Consider the following 18,369-nt stretch of genomic DNA (forward strand, 5'->3'; position numbering starts at 1 on the left):
AAACCAGTTCTTAACCTTAGCCCTAAACCAATTCCTGACTCTAGCCCTATACCAATCCTTAACCTTAGCCTTACACCAATCCTTAACCTTAGCCCTAAACCAATCCTTAACCTTAGCCCTATACAAATCCCTAACCCTACTCCTAAACCAATTCTTAACCTTAGCCCTAAACCAATCCTTAACCTTAGCCCTAAACCAATGTTTAAACTTAGCCCTAAATCAATACTTAACCTAAGCCTTAAACCAATCCTTAACCCTAGCCCTAAATCAATCCTTAACCTTAGCCCTATACAAATCCCTAACCCTACTCCTAAACCAATCCTTAACCTTAGCCCTAAACCAATCCTTAAACTTAGCCCTAAAGCAATCTTTAAACTTAGCCCTAAACCAATCCTTAACAATAGCCATAAACCAGTCCTTAATATTAGTCCTAAAGCAATCCTTAACCTTAGCTCTTAACCAATCCTTAATCTTAGTCCTAAACCATTCCCTAACTCTAGCCCTAAACCAGTCCTTAACCTTAGCCCTAAACCAATCCCTAATCCAAGCCCTAAACCAGTCCTTAACTTTAGCCCTAAATCAATCCCTAATCCTAGCTCTAAACCAGTTCTTAACCTTAGCCATAAACCAATCCCTGACTCTAGCCCTATACCAATCCTTAACCTTACAAAAAGACAAAAAATCCAGCTCACCGATCCATCTGCTGTGGTATTGATGTGTCCTGCGCTTGGAATGGTGTAGCATCCAGTAACAATTGAAGGATAAGAGAAAATCCAGGGTTGGACATATTATTTTAAAAAAGAACATTATTTTATTTGAAAATTATTAAAATCCAGGTCATGGACATGATTAAGACTTGAGCGTCGAAACGCGTTGTTCTGTTAGTTCCCCATGATGTACTTTTTTCTCATCTGCTGGATTTTAATAATTTTCAAATAAAATAATGGATTTTTTAAAATAATATGTCCAACGCTGGATTTTCTCTTTTCCTTCAATCCTTAACCTGAGCCCTAAACCAATCCTTAACCTTAGCCCTATACAAATCCCTAACCCTACTCCTAAACCAATCCTTAACCCTAGCCCTAAATCAATCCTTAAGCCTAGCCCTAAACTAATCCCTAACCTTAGCCCTAAACCAATCCCTAACCCTAGCCCTAAACCAATCCCTAACCCTAGCCCTAAACCAATCCTTAACCGTAGCCCTAAACCAATCCCTAACCCTAGCCCTAAATCAATCCTTAAGCCTAGCCCTAAACTAATCCCTAACCTTAGCCCTAAACCAATCCCTAACCCTAGCCCTAAACCAATCCCTAACCCTAGCCCTAAACCAATCCCTAACCCTAGCCCTAAACCAATCCCTAACCCTAGCCCTAAACCAATCCCTAACCTTAGCCGTAAACCAATCCTTAACCCTAGCCCTAAACCAATCGCTAACCCTAGCCCTAAACCAATCCCTAACCCTAGCCCTAAACCAATCCCTAACCTTAGCCGTAAACCAATCCTTAACCCTAGCCCTAAACCAATCGCTAACCCTAGCCCTAAACCAGTCCTTAATCTTAGCCCTAAACCAATTCCTGAACCAAGCCCTAAGCTAGTCCCTAAACCTAGTATAACATCTACAATGAACTCTTAATAATGAATGAAGACCGCACTGAATGGGTCCTGCAAAATGACAAACTCAGCTCTGCTACATCTGCGTGAACACAGAAAAAAAAATGGACCATATTGAAGTGCATTTGTCTGCAGGCTCCGATTGGATTGTTGCCCCTCGTAGACACGTGCAGCACAGTGGGGTACCGCAGCGCCACCACTATTGACCTTACTACTCTACACTCTCATTTGCTCCTATGGCAACCAGTTATTGTTAAAGGGATGGGGACACAAATCTACGGTTTACTTTGTCTTGTGCTATTGTCTGCTAATTGAACAGCGTTATGTACATATTAGAACATTCCTCCAGAAAATACTGAAGATTCTTATGACTTAAATGTTACCATGGAAGCAGATCCCAGTCCTCCCCCAAAGCTGTTAACCCCTGCGGTAATGATTAGCAGAACTGGGCTGCGGGCCAACATGTGGTGCCAGGAGGGGGTCATGTAAAGTCGTCCAAGAAGCACGGTAACATGTGGACTGCGAAGGGTTCATGTGCAAATGCCAAGGGGGGAGGGTTAGTGCCGAAATAATACTGTAGATTATCCTGCTGTATTGCAAAGCAGCCTAGATCCCTAAATGGCCATTAACACCAATGTAAATCGGCAAAATGAGCACTTGTGTGTCAGTATGTGCAAGCAGACGGCTGATGTTTTACATACTTTTTGTAATGTATTTTTACATTATTGTTCACTTATTACTATGGAATATTTTGATTGTGCTACTGGGGCTGCAGTTCACCTTTGTTTCCTTAAGGTATTAGGGCCAATTTACTAATTACTATGGGTCTGGTTTGATGACCTTTTTTTCATAAAGTCACAATTAAAAGAATTGTTTAAGTAGTGGACTTCTACTTGGACAACCCCTTTTCATGCCCAAGTAGTCCAATAGTCTAAGAAGTGGACTACTACTTGGACAAATTCCCAAGTAGTCCAATAGTCCAAGTAGTGGACTACTACTTGGACAACCCCTTCTCCAAATAGTGGAATACTACTTGAACAACCCCTTCTCATTCCCAAATAGTCCAATAGTCCAAATAGTGGACTACTACTTGGTCAACCCCTTCTCCAAGAACTGGACTGCTACTTAAACAACCCCTTCTCATTCCCAAGTAGTCCAATAGTCTAAGAAGTGGACTACTACTTGGACAACCCCTTCTCATTCCTAAGTAGTCCAATAGTCCAAGTAGTGGACTACTACTTGGAAAACCCCTTCTCATTCCCATTGTTTGTACTCATAAAATAAAAATTGTTAAAGGGGTTGTCCACTACTTGGACAAGCCCTACTTATTCCCCCTTGTTCGTCCCCTCAACATAAATAAGCCTTTACTCACCTCTGGTGCAGCTGTGGTTCCAGTGATGTCTAAATCTGCATTTCCAGGACCCACGTGACATTGCTATAACATATTCCCCATGACCAATCAGCGCCGGCTTCCTTCTCCGCCGCCTTCAGACGCTTGAGCAAGAAGTCAGTGTTTCACTCACTTCCTGCTCAAAAGTCCAAAGGTGAGGAGACAGACACCAGTCGCTGATTGGTTGCAGGGATCATAGCAATATCACAGGGTACCGGGAACAAGCTTTAGACATCGCAGGAACCGTGGCTGCACAGGAGGTGAGTATAGGCTTATTTATTTTTGGGGGGTGAACAAGAGGAATGTCATCACTAATATATACCACCAGGAGCCAATACATTCTAGACAGACACACATACTTAACACCAGTCCATCTCCCCATCAGCTCTTAATCAAAGTCGAGGACCTGCATGACATCACAGTCAAATGACCAGTTACATTTTCGTGATGTCACCAAAGATCCTAAAGTCCAACAGCGTACAAAACCTGTGACCACATCATGGTCCCATAACGGAGAACATGATCGTGAAGTCACCAGAATGTCCTCAAGCAGTCTCCACATGGACAGCTACACTGATACTACTATTATCAGTGTAGATTTTGGTGTAGACACTTGGGGCACCCAAAGTAGTGGCAATTGCCTAGTTTGCCCCGGTCTAATGCCAGCCTTACATCTACATAAACAGCCGAAAAGCTCTTGTACATTTATGTGTATGCGGCATCAACTTGGCAAAGCTGTTTCTAAAACGTTAGGTAGTTGGTAGCCAGCAATGATGAGTAATTTGGTTTGTGATGCCTTAATTCGGCATCTGGTCACCAATGTGAGACAGACTTCTTCACTGAACATTCTTGGTCTGCATCTTGGGCACCTCTGGCATTTACTGGACCCTTCAAAGTCATGACATCACGTGAACTTTAGTCTCTAGGCCTCATGTGACGGTGTCATGATTTACATTGCCCCACGGAACCTAGTAAGCACAAGATAAGCCAAAGTTGCCAGGCCAAAAATGTTGGGTTAATAAGTAAAGATAAGTACAAATTGGTTTGCTTGCTTCTAATACCTAGCCCCCTTAGATAGCTACTTGCTTGTTTTATACATGTTCCTGAATATTTGAGATGCTCCAAGAAAAGGAGGAGACTTTCTGAAATTCCAGAAGAGGTAACAAAACTACCAAAAGCTTCTGGAAAGCCTTTTTCAGCACGTTCCATTATTAGAGTCCCAGCTTCCAAACTGAAATTAGGAGCCTGTTGAAGATGTGTGAAAAGGCGGGAAAAAGGCATAGCCTCAGCGTCAAGTGGTGGACATGGTGGAAGTGTGGTCATGGAGCAATGCTATGAACACATCCTAAAGGGTCTTCAAAAAAATTACCAATTATGGCTTTATACGATTATGAAGCTCAAAGATATCCAGATGTTTTCCTTTACACCAAAATGTTGGTGCCAAATTATTTCTTTATAGAGTTTGAAGTAGAGATGGGAGAATCGACGCGTAAGGCGGCTGGTTCAATAACTGTGACTGCTGGACAGGAGGCTTGCGAATCTCCTTACCCCTGTCAGTACATGACATCGCCCCAGCCCGATTAAACAAAGAAGAGCTAAAAATGTTGGGAAGTAAATATATTCGCAAACCTCCTTACCAGTGGTTACAGATCACTGACCTGGCCGATAGACCGGAGTCTTGTGAATTGATTTTTCCATCTGAAGTTTGAAGCTTCATTACTATACTACAAAGCTCCAAAATTCCCTGGAGGCACACAAAACAGTTCTGGCTGCCTTCAACCAAAACTAGGGAAGCTTAGGAGCATACAAGCTTTTTCCCATGTTCTGTCTTCTGGAGCGCACCGCTCCCCTGCCTCCTGGCTTCCTGCTGGCTGGGGACAGTGCACTCCTGATGATTGACAGTTTGATCCAGTGACATGTTTGCTCCGCTATACCAAACTGTGCACTTTCTGAGACAACTGACAAAGGTCGGTGTCACATAAGGTACGGGGAAGTACGGGGAAGTAGCTAGCAATGGTAAAGGTTATGGGAAGGGAAACCTGTGTCTAGGTAAGGGGGAGATGGTGACCAAGCCTACTACTGTACTCTGGTTTCCCTCACCGGACTAGATAGGTTCCACATCTATGCGCCAACCCAGATACCTGACCCTAGGCTGACCCTGATCTGGGCCCTAGGTAGGGAGCGGATGGGATGAGCTCTTAGTCAACCCCACTAGGCACTAAAGGATCGCCAAGGATAACAAACAAAGGAAAACAACAAACAACTTATCTCTAGACGACTCAGTAAGATGTTCAGTAAAAAATAGCAACAATCCTACTGAATAATACAAGCTGCCTACTTGCATCCAGAGTTTGTGAAGGAACTGAATATCACTACCAGAAGTCCAAAGAAAATGAGAGTATTTAAACCCAAGGGGAAATACAGATGATTAGCAGCTGAAGGAAAGAGGAAGTCTGCTGGGTCCTAGAGGGAAAAGGATGAAAACCCAGCGGAGGAGATACCTAGTGCATTGAATACTGACAGCAGGGACAATAGAAGGTCAGGGAGCATTTTGCACAGCCAATTCATGTGACCTTCTATTGCTGGACACCTATGACAGCATCTATACCTCTTCAATATCAAAGAGCAGAGGGGCACTAAAGCTGGCCTAATTCAAAGCAGGGCTCGAAAGCTGTATAGGAAGGACCTTGTATGTGCTCTGCTTCTTGTATAGGAGATCAGCCACTACTGATAGACTGCAAAGGTGTCCAGTATTTTAGGCAACGAGGAGTAAACTATAGGATTAAAAATTCCTTCATTGTTGAGAACGAAGAATACTTTTAATAAGAACTAAATTGTAACGTTGCACTTTTTTACCCAAGAACTTTGCAATTTTACCCATTTAAGAAAATAAGACAACCCACTTTAATAGCTCCTGAGCTCCCCCTATGGGTGGTTGATGGTAGCCCAGATTTTTATAATAATAGTGTACTTGTATTTTCTGAAAAATGAAGCACCGACCACTAAAAAGATACATTTTGAAATGAATTTGCACTGAAACAACTTTGTTGACGGATCACAAATCAAACAGTTGAACATTTTCATAGATCGGTATAGTCATGGTGGGCGTGTGGTAGAACAGCAATGCTCCATAGATTTGATTTTATAAGGTTGCTCTTTAGTGCTGCGGAAATCGCTGAGAAATTGATGGCGTCCATTAAGTCTAATCATTGCTCCTAATATCCCCCTCAGTCATCCCATATATCAATCTTTCTGGATGCATCTGCAAGAGATGTGAGTCCGCTAGGATGTGATATAGGAATATATTTCTTTATTTATGAATCTAATTATTTTCCTAATTTCAATCTTGCATTTTTTTTCTCAACTTTTTTGGCTTTGTGGCTTGTTTGTATACCCATAACTTTTCATGCTGGACAAAATTATATAAAAAATAATTTAATGTTTAGTTACTCTTTAAAAGCTCTTTTCAGGATCCTGTGGAGTTCTGGGCTGATTTCTGACCTTTCTCAGACTCCTTTTTACCCCACGAGGCAAGACTTTGCATGGAGAGATCCAGATCGAGTAAGATTGACAGTCAACTTGTGTTTTTCCATTTTCTAATAATTGTGCCAACAGTTGTTGCTTCTCACCAAGCTGCTTGCCTATTGTCATGTAGCCTATACTAGCCTTCTGCAGTTTTACAATTCTGTCCATGGTGTCCTTAGACAGCTCTTTGGTCTTGGCCATGGTGGAGAGGTTGGAGTCTGCTTGAGTGTGTGGAAAGGTGTTGTGAAAACATTTTCCAGTTTGGGGCTCCCTCTTGTGGTCAGTGCTGGCGGTGCAGTTGACTTGTGGAATGAGAGCCACACACCTGTGGAGGACTGGCAATCAGGTCTCTCAAACTGGGGTATATAGCTGAGTAGTTTTCTCCTGTTACTTGCCGGTGCTCAATTGATTTCCTGTGTGTTAAGGACATTCTGAAACAAGTCCTGCTCTCTACCAGACCTCCACTCAAGATAAGTTGGTCTTTGTACCTCTGCTTATTTTTTCCACTTTCTTGTTGTTTTTTCTGTTTTGATACTAATGCTTGATTTCTATTTTGACTTTGTGGAGTTCCTGGTGGAATTGGATCATTCCCTGCTGGGAGTGTCTGTATATTTAGCTCCATTATTCTGCAAAGCATTGTGTTTTGTCATGCTTGGTATTAAATTCAGTCCCTCATCTATAGTAGTGTTTTTGGATTCCAGTAACATCAGAGTACTGATATAGTGGGGGAGAGGCCGTGTGGTCTCAGGGTTTTCCATGTCAGGCGTGCTGAGATTTATTAGGGTTTTTACGGCTACAGACAGTGCTCTTTCCTATCCTTTCCTATAAAGATAGTTTGGACTTCATCTTTGCTGAATCTGTTTTCTAGCTTTGTATTGTGTTTTCCTATATCACTGTAGCCTTTACATGTGGGGGGCTATCTATATCTTTGGGGAGTGCTCCGAGGCAGATTAGCTTTTCTTATATTTCTATCTGTAAGAATATTTAGTTCTCCGCCTGTGTCGAGACGACTAGGTCATTGTAGGCTCGTCCCACGGCTACTTCTAGTTCTGTGTCAGGATTAGGTCTGCATTACATTAAGGTTCCAGCCACTCTGGTTACTTTTTGGGATTCCGCATTTTTTGATCCTCCTTGGTCCCTGAATCATAACAGGTGTCTTTTATACAGGTAATAGGTTCAAGCAGGTGCAATTAATAACTTGCAACCTTAATACATTCCTGCTTCATAGACTCCTGATTATCCCTCTATAGTTGTTGATGGAAAACAGGATTGGGCATGTTGGATTTCAACATGTCTGATCATTTATTTTCAAGGTATATATCTATGAGTCAAACAGCGGCTTACAAAGCTTTTATCGCTTACAATTGCATGTTCAGCCAGGTAGAACGTACAAGTTATTGGTGAAAATGGAAGGAATACCTTTTGATGGGAGAGTATAGCTACCTAAAGGTTTTATGCAGTGAATTCTTCAACCACAAAGTCCTTTTGACTGAGAAATTATTACACACAACAAAGCATAGATCTCACCAGACCAAGTTGTATGGACACCATGACAGTGACGGAAATCAAGGCAAGTTATGAAATACCCAACAATTAAAAATGCATTACCCTTACCATGAGCGCATTGTAATTTCGGGCGCAGACGGCCTTGTGGAGAGATGTGGTGCCATCACGGGCACGGAAGTCAATGTGTGCTCCTCCCAGGCAAAGCATCCTAATGACATCCACATTTGCTTCCATTTGTGAAGCCATGGTCAATGGCGTCTCTATAAAGGAACAAAGCGGCACCAATTTATGTGAGTGTACATATGGGCACTAAAATGTATGAAAGTTCTATATGGGAGATTCACAGGGAAAAAAATCAACATATTCTATACTAGTAATATCTGAAATGTAGACAAAAAGTTCTACGTACAATAACAAGTAGAAAAAAATAAATATTGAACCATAAGTAGCCATTTTTAAAGCTTTGGAACACTGTATTTGGTCACTCGGTCACCCACCAGTAGCTGTAGCCGACCAGTGGCCGCTGATTGACTGCTGCAGTCATGTGATGCCTTCAATGGATGTTGATCCCAGGAGATTGGCTGGGGACACAGCGCTGAATATGGCCAAGATTGTCTAGTAAGCTGCCGTCTACCAAATAATAAAAATTGATGGACCCATTGTAAATCAACGGTGGTGGAAATAAGGACCCTCAAAGATACTAACAGAGCTCCTTTCAAACACAATCCATGACTCCAGAGCTCCAGAGCGTAATATAGATATGATTCTTGCCTTATGGGGATATGTGGTCATTTTGCTCTGGGAAAAAAGAGGTATTGTCACGTGTATAGGGACAGGTTCAGGGCTAGTTCTCACCATCTAGACAATGCACTTTAAACAACTTTATTCCTTGTGGCACTGGTAAAGTTAATGCACTTTCTTTTGCAGCAGCAGACTGCTCCAGCTGGCGGCAGTTAAGCAATTGCCAGCCGGGATAAACGCCCTCTGCTTCCTGGACTTGTTACTGGTTATTCATTCAGTTGGAGCTAGCCAGGGAGCAGAGTGGACATGTAGGATATAAGCCCTCTGCTTCCTGGACATTTTACTGGTTATTCATTCAGTTGGAGCTAGCCAGGGAGCAGAGTGGACATGTGGGATATAAGCCCTCTGCTTCCTGGACTTGTTACTGGTTATTCATTTAGTTGGAGCTAGCCAGGGAGCAGAGTGGACATGTAGGATATAAGCCCTCTGCTTCCTGGACTTGTTGCTGGTTATTCATTTAGTTGGAGCTAGCCAGGGAGCAGAGTGGACATGTAGGATATAAGCCCCCTGCTTCCTGGACTTGTTACTGATTATTCATTTAGTTGGAGCTAGCCAGGGTGCAGAGTGGACATGTGGGATATAAGCCCTCTGCTTCCTGGACTTGTTACTGGTTATTCATTTAGTTGGAGCTAGCCAGGGAGCAGAGTGGACATGTAGGATATAAGCCCTCTGTTTCCTGGACTTGTTGCTGGTTATTCATTTAGTTGGAGCTAGCCAGGGAGCAGAGTGGACATGTAGGATATAAGCCCTCTGCTTCCTGGACTTGTTACTGGTGATTCATTTAGCTGGAGCTAGCCAGGGTGCAGAGTGGACATGTAGGATATAAGCCCTCTGCTTCCTGGACTTGTTACTGATTATTCATTTAGCTGGAGCTAGCCAGGGAGCAGAGTGGACACGTGGGATATAAGCCCTCTGCTTCCTGGACTTGTTGCTAGTTATTTATTCAGTTGGAGCTAGCCAGGGAGCAGAGTGGACATGTAGGATATAAGCCCTCTGCTTCCTGGACTTGTTACTGATTATTCATTTAGCTGGAGCTAGCCAGGGTGCAGAGTGGACATGTGGGATATAAGTCCTCTGCTTCCTGGACTTGTTACTGGTTATTCATTTAGTTGGAGCTAGCAGGGAGCAGAGTGGACATGTAGGATATAAGCCCTTTGCGTCCTGGACTTGTTACTGGTTATTCATTTAGTTGGAGCTAGCCAGGGAGCAGAGTGGACATGTAGGATATAAGCCCTGTGCTTCCTGGACTTGTTGCTGGTTATTCCTTCGGTTGGAGCTAGCCGTGGAGCAGAGTGGACCTGTCTCACTGTTGCTGCTATGCTGTGATTATTGTAAGTGGTTTATTCTACCTCCTTTTTTTGTTATATCCTTACCCTTACTCCATGGTAATCCCCTGGTGCAGGTTATTGGTGTGTATATGTTTTTGTTTACCCCCATTTGTTTCTGTGTTGGTAGATTGTTGGGCTCTATCCGAGTCATCCCTTGGGTGGCAGGGACTTAGTTGTTAGGGCCTGGACAGGAGACAGGACCACATTGGAGGCTTTAGCTTGACTACTTCTAAGTCTACCACCGGGATAAAGGACAGCGCAGGGTCCCCAGACTTAGGGTCAGCCTGGTAGTCCCAGTTCCATCTCTTCTATCCCATTACAGGTATGTTGTTGTTTTGTTTTTTTATAATGTGTATTTCTATTTTTAAATTTGTCCTGGAAGGAAAGCAGCATGCCGTGTTTTCCATTAAATCTACACCTTTGAGAAGTAGATGCAGACGCAGGGCTGTGGAGTCGGTAAACCAAACCTTCGACTCCGACTCCGACTCCTCAATTTCTCTTGCACCGACTCCGACTCCGACTCCTCAATTTCTCTTGCACCGACTCCGACTCCGACTCCTCAATTTCTCTTGCACCGACTCCGACTCCGACTCCTCAATTTCTCTTGCACCGACTCCGACTCCTCAATTTCTCTTGCACCGACTCCGACTCCGACTCCTCAATTTCTCTTGCACCGACTCCGACTCCTCAATTTCTCTTGCACTGACTCCGACTCCTACATATATTGCTTATAGTTAGGTGAAAAATTTATTGTAGTACATGAATATGTGTATGTGAACATCAGACATTTAATAATTTTTATGATACAATAATCAAGATATTTGGATAGAACATAACATATATTTATTGGAATACAACTTTAGAACACAAAAAACTAATAAATTGTAAATATGTACTACAATATGTAATATACAGTAGATTACATATATATCTTGTGTGTGTGTGTATATATATATATATATATATATAAATTACATATTGTATTACATATTTACAATTTATTAGTTTTTTGTGTTCTAAAGTTGTATTCCAATAAATATATGTTATGTTCTATCCAAATATCTTGATTATTGTATCATAAAAATAATTAAATGTCTGATGTTCACATTGTACTACAATACATTTTTCACTTAAATATAAGCATTATACTAAATATTATTTAGTAAAGTATTCAGCACATTCTGCATTGCACTACTGTCCCCAATTTATTATATATTCTAGGAGTCGGAGTCGGTGCATTTTATACCGACTCCGACTCCACCAAAATGAGCTCCGACTCCGACTCCAACTCCACAGCCCTGTGCAGACGGACGTCTTCGTAGAACTTGGAGTGTCAGTTCTCTGCTCCACAAATCTCCCGTGTCGTCTGAGGCTTGGTGGGTGCAGGAGGTGCGATGTTCTCCGCTCTATGTCACATGCAGCACAGAGAAGAGATCTTTTCTGCTCGTGTGAACAGGGCTAGGTGAGCTTTTTATGTCGGGAAGAGTGAAGGTGCTCAATCCTAATAGTACCAGGGGCATCACCAAGTACATCACCAAGCACAGTACCGACCTGTACATCACCAAGCAAAATACCAAGCCGTACATCACCAAGCACAATGCAGAGCTGTTCATCACCATGCACAATGCCGAGCCGTACATCACCAAGCACAATGCCGAGCCATACATCACCAAGCACAATGCCGAGCCGTACATCACCAAGCACAATGCAGAGCTGTACATCACCAAGCACAATGCCGAGCCGTATATCCCCAAGCACAATGCTGAGCTGTACATCACTAGGCACAATGCCGAGCTGTACATCACCAAGCACAATGCCGAGCCGTACATCACCAAGCACAATGCCGAGCCATACATCACCAAGCACAATGCCGAGCCATACATCACCAAGCACAATGCCGAGCCATACATCACCAAGCACAATGCTGAGAAGTACATCACCAAGCACAATGCTGAGCTGTACATCACCAAGCACAATGCCGAGCCGTACATCACCAAGCACAATGCCGAGCAGTACATCACCAAGCACATTGCAGAGCTGTTCATCACCAAGCACAATGCTGACCATTGGATGGAGCAATGTAAAGCCACCACCAATGGACTCTGCAGAAGATGTGTTCTGTGCAGTGATGGATCACACTGCTCTACCTGCATCTGATGGAGGAGTCTGGGTTTGATGATTCCAGGAAAACGTTACCCCTTACTGCATTGTGCCCGCTGTACAGTTTAGTGAAGGAGGATAATGCTATGGCTTGTTTTTCAGCGCTGATTCTTGGCCTCTTAATTTCAGTCAAAGGAAATCTTCATGTTTCAGCACGAGAGATCTTGGACAATTGTAGTTTCCAACCATTTTGGGAATGGTTTGGTGAAGGCCTTTTTCTGTTTCCCATGACTATGCCCAGTGCACAAGGTCTATAAACACATGGATGGGAGAGCTTAACGTGAAACAACATAACCGGAGCATAGACCCCGGACTTCAGACCTGAGCCCCATCCAACACCACGGGGATGAACTAGAACTGAGATTGCGCACCTCCAACATCAGTGTGTGACCTCACATCTGCTCTTCTGGATGAAGGGGCAAAATTTCCAACACACTCCTTCAAATTCTCCTAAGAAATCCTTCTCAGGAGAGTGTAACTTGTTATAACTGCAAAAGGGCCAACTCCATATTAATATCCATGGATGTAGAATGGGTAGGTGTGATGTAGAGGGGTCACATACTTTTGTCAATATAGTGTATCTTAAAGGGAAGTCCCAAATAGTGGACAAAGTCTCATGATTTCCTAATTGGGCACATTATGTGCTCTGACCTAATATCCAGGACTAACATTGTCATGCTGGATGAACACCAATAACCTGGTGAACCAGGTAAACCAGGGTGATAGTTTTCACCACCAACTGACACTACAGATCTGCTCCCTCGCGGGTTAGTGTCAGAAGTGTAGCTGTGAACTTTCCATCCATGGGATTGTATAATTTACCTCCACCTTCCGAGTCATGGTAGTTGGGATCCAGGCCTTTGTCCAAGAGTCTAGCCACTTTCTCAGCTGAGCCATGTTGTACATACTCTAGAAATTTTTTCAGACCAGCCTGCAAAAAAAAAAAAAAAATAATAAGAGATATCAAATAATTTGACACCAAGTAGGAGCCAAACCCATCTATTTTTCATTTTCCAGAACCTATTGTTCTGCAGATCACCAAATCCGGCTAGATGGAAACTCGGTTCATTGGCCATGATAGACCCAAAAGACCTCCTCCGATCATCGCTTATGCTTAACCTACTTCTTTAACTCTTTCATGAGATGTCAGTACGTGCTGGGATATTTTTACGGATTTTCCCATTTTCTCCTGGACATCTAAAACAATGGTCGGTGTCTGACTACGTAGTTGTGTACTCTTCTTGGTATCGCCCATGGATCTTGTGCTACATACCTTCTGCCCCAAACTATGTATACTGCTTTTCATCAGAATGGGAAGGTCTGAAAATTAACCAACTGAACAATGGTGTTCTGGGAATAATATGTACTGGACCTTGCTCCATTTTGGCTACTCACACACACTGTAACGCTAGCGGCTGGTGTAGGGGCAGCGAGTAGGGTTCGTGGACCATCTGGACCACAAGGGGGGGCCCGGGCTTACCCTTTAGTGGGAGGAGCTTAAGTAAGTGCCTACCGCGAGTTAGACGCCAGGTACCACTCCAAGGGCAGTGACTGGGGGACTGTGGCAGTTGACCCCAGGACGGGAGAGAGACTCGGGCATGGACACAGACGCAGGCAGGTACAGCTGGGATGACCGGGGCAGATAGGTATGGGAAAGCAGATTCAGGTACAGATGACAGACACAGGGATAACGGGACCTGACAACTAGCTAGACAGGCAGGACACTGACTACCTGAAGTTGTTGTGCAGGCACCCACCCTAATGGGAAGGTGCCTTAAATACATAGTGCCTCTCAGCCTTTAAGTGGAGGGCCGGTGCACCCGTGCTCTAAGCACATTCCCGGGCAGCCTGTGCGGCGTGCACAGGCCCCAAGGGAGAAAGAGACAGACGAGTACATATGTGGCTATGGAGGAGGACGCAACTCAACAGTGGCGATGAGTAAGTTGGAGTCCAGGCAGGGTCGCGGTGCTACAACCACTTCTCTTCGCAGAAAAAAACCTGCCTGGCAACAAGTAGATGATGGTCATATGAAAGTTGCTGGGGGCTACAGTACATGAGGGTAACAGGAGTCTTTTTTGTGGCCCATCTGGTATTGCTAAATTGAGATTTATCCTGTTGCCAAATGTATTTTATTGGTTTTATGAATTGATCTGTGGAGAAAATTGTGTACATGAATCAATGGCGTATTTCAGACATCTATGGATAACAGGAGGATCCCGGAAATATCCGTTACTGAAAACAGATTAGTATACAGCAGCTCAGCTTGGGGAAGGACATATAGTCATCGAATAGACCCGCGTGCGTGCCATGGAGCTGACACTAAGCATTACTCTGCTCCGACAATCTGCATCTCACTTATTTTTGCACCATTAAGAAGAAATACTGATCTGCGTGGTTATAAAGCCACCCTCACGTGTCCCTACACATAAATCATCGATATTTTATTATCTCTGCTCCCGCTGACACCTTGATGAACGATCCTCACTATTTTCCACTAAGCAAGTTGGTCCGGTGATTTATCTGAGTTTTGCACCATATAAGCTGAGAATTGACGGCTCCGGTGCCATGAAAAGGGCCAAGGCGTCATCTTCCAATTCAAAGAATGGAAAATTATTGCAGTAATTGAAAAAACAAATGCACTGCGCTAATGATGATGATCAAAGTGACCAATTCATGTCCTTAGGGTATGTGTATTTAGAGCAATTCTATCCACGCGAGAGGAGATGTAGCTACTGTACATTTCCATTGTTTTCTACAGTTGCACCATTTTTAATATCAAGTAGGAAAAGTTATGGAAATCACAGGACGGAAAGACAAATTACTGATATCCTAATGATCAAAAAATGGAATCAACATTTTCAAAACTTCTCGATTTATTCACTATCGAGTATGATTTTGGTGGAGAAATCCCACCACTTACTACCTTGGCTGCCATCAGTGAGGTTACTAATGGTCATCCATGAATTGTTCTCACGTGATGATGGTGTTGTGTTAAAAAACTGCTCCTGGGACACTTTGTAGCAATGGCTGCATCATTGGTTCCATGTTTCGTAGGACAACAGAATTTGGACATGACATATGAAGCCTCATATGGCAAACATTGTCTACACATATCATCAGAAGATGTTTCCCTCAACAAGGAGCTACGAAACAGACGTCTGGCTACAGGTTCCCATCGATCTCATACCAGCATTCTCAAACCATCAAATATTGTCTACACATCATCAGAAGACGTTTGCCTCAACATGGGGCTACGAACCAGACGTTTGGCTACAGGTTCCCATCAGGCTCAAACTAGCATTCTCAAGACGTCAAACATTGTCTACACAGATCATCAGAAGCCATTTACCTCAAAAAGGGACTACGAACCAGACATTTGGCTACAGGTTCCCATCAAGCTAATGCCAGCATTCTCAAGACGTCAAAAATTGTCTACACAGATCATCAGAAGCAGTTTTCCTCAACAAGGGGCTAAGAGCCAGACGTCTGGCTATAGGTTCCCATTGAGCTCATACCAGCATTCTCAAAACGTCAAACATTGTCTACACAAATCATCTTATAAACCAAAAACAGTAGAAAAATAGGAGTACTAGTGCAGAAAACCAAAGAAAAACTCCTAAAATCAATGTTTATTCATGTTCAATATTAAAAATACTTTTTACCATAAAAGCATGATAACTTTTAAATAACTAGAATGTAGACTGGTCACATTCTAGTTATTTAAAAGTTATCATGCTTTTATGGTAAAAAGTATTTTTAATATTGAACATGAATAAATATTAATTTTAGGAGTTTTTCTTTGGTTTTCTACACAAATCATCAGAAGATGTTTCCCTCAACAAGGGGCTACGAGCCAGATGTTTGGCTACAGGTTCCCATTGAGCTCATACCAGCATTCTCAAGACATCAAACATAGTCTACAAAAATCATCAGAAGACGTTTCCCTCAACAAGGGGCTACGAGCCAGATGTTTGGCTACAGGTTCCCATTGAGCTCATACCAGCATTCTCAAGACATCAAACATAGTCTACAAAGATCATCAGAAGATGTTTCCCTCAACAAGGGGCTACGAGCCAGATGTTTGGCTACAGGTTCCCATTGAGCTCATACCAGCATTCTCAAGACATCAAACATAGTCTACAAAGATCATCAGAAGATGTTTCCCTCAACAAGGGGCTACGAGCCAGATGTTTGGCTACAGGTTCCCATTGAGCTCATACCAGCATCTCAGCAAGATGGCAATGGAAGCTGGTACGGAGGTCTATCCTCTTCATTGTCTCGAATGCAATGATAGATTAGTCTAGAGACCATGTGGGCAATACCATGAAGATGACTTTATGAGGGAATGTCACATTGATCCCACTCCTGGGATTATGGTGTGGGGTGGTATAATGAATGGAAGTCAGACCCCTTAAGTCTTCATTTCAGGTGCACTAACAGCTCGGGGTTACATTGATTTGGTGATGGAACCAATGGTTCGATCATGACTCCAAAATGTCCCAGAAGCCAATTTTTAACAAAACAACCACAGACCACATGTTACTGGTCAGGGTGGAAACATGAGGTCCCATAGCAGAAATTCTATATCCACCCCCACCCCAAAAACAAGTAAATAATAATTGATATTTGGCTGGGTCACATTAGAACACACCTCACAACTTTGCAGCCCTTACAAAGTAATTCTCCTTCTAGAGAAGCCCCTAGACTCCCCTTTCATTGCACCCATAATATATGATGCCAACAAAAGTACCCCCCAAACAATGTATGATACCGAAACTGTGAATTCTTCCACAGCACCCTCCACACTTACAGTATGAAGATCTTACTGCACCCCCCACTAAACTACCTCAAAAAATTTTGGGGACCCCAACACAATATGATCCCCATCTGTGACTCTATACAGCCCTCCATGAAGTATTGTGGGCCTACATACAATATAATAGTCCCTACACTGTATAACGGTCCCCGCACAGCCCTCCGCACAGTATGATGGATCCCACACATTACTTCACACTGTATAATTGTTTGCATACAGTATAATGACCCTCCATAAGGTATAAAAGCTCCCTCATAGCCGTTCAAATAATATATTGGCCTCCACATAGCCCTCCATATAGTATAATGCACCCCCATGTAGAATAACCCATTAGTCCTCCATATAAAATAATGCACCCATATATAATATAATGCACCCACATAGTCCTCTATATAATATAATGCACCCCTATAGCCCTCCATATAATATAATGCATCCCATAGTCCTCCATATAATATAATGCACCCCCATAGTCCTCCATATAATATAATGCACCCCCATAGTCCTCTATATAATATAATGCACCCCCATAGTCCTCTATATAATATAATGCACCCCTATAGCCCTCCATATAATATAATGCATCCCATAATCCTCCATATAATATAATGCACCCCCATAGTCCTCCATATAATATAATGCACCCCCATAGTCCTCTATATAATATATTTCACCCCTTTAGCCCTCCATATAATATAATGCACCCCATAGTCCTCCATATAATATAATGCACCCCCATAGTCCTTCATGTAATATAATGTATCCCCATAGTCCTCCATATAATATAATGTAACCCTTTAGCCCTCCATATAATATAATGCACCCCATAGTCCTCCATATAATATAATGTAACCCCATAGTCATCCATATAATATAATTCACCCCATAGTCCTCCATATAATATAATGCACCCCATAGTCCTCCATATAATATAATGTAACCCCATAGTCATCCATATAATATAATGCAACACTATAGCCCTCTATATAATCTAATGCACCCCATAGCCCTCCTATAGTATAATACACACCCAATACATCTTCATATAGTATATTACACACTCCATAGTTCTCTCTATATAAAATAATGCTCCCATGGCTGCAGAGTCTCCAGACTTGTCTCCTATCACTTTCATCCAGGACATGATTGGTCGACTAATGCACTGGCAGCTGCCAGCAGTGGATTTTGATTATTTGCATTGCATTTAGTGCAGTAGAACATTCCTCAGACGA

The 18,369-nt window shown here is 42.8% G+C and overlaps 1 protein-coding gene across 1 annotated transcript in view; it reads right to left on the reverse strand.

The window, feature by feature from the left end:
• Positions 1–18,369, reverse strand: part of LOC142255791 (SH3 and multiple ankyrin repeat domains protein 1-like) — a 391,018-nt gene that overhangs the window by 70,951 nt on the left and 301,698 nt on the right. Inside the window, exons 5-6 of the mRNA XM_075327238.1 lie at positions 13,144–13,252; positions 8,141–8,292 (exon numbers count right to left, since the gene is read on the reverse strand). Of these exons, the coding sequence (XP_075183353.1) occupies positions 8,141–8,292; positions 13,144–13,252 (261 nt within the window). The remainder of the gene's footprint in view (positions 1–8,140; positions 8,293–13,143; positions 13,253–18,369) is intronic.

This window comes from Anomaloglossus baeobatrachus, chromosome 11 (genome assembly GCF_048569485.1).
Source record: "Anomaloglossus baeobatrachus isolate aAnoBae1 chromosome 11, aAnoBae1.hap1, whole genome shotgun sequence".
Lineage (NCBI taxonomy): Eukaryota > Metazoa > Chordata > Amphibia > Anura > Aromobatidae > Anomaloglossus > Anomaloglossus baeobatrachus.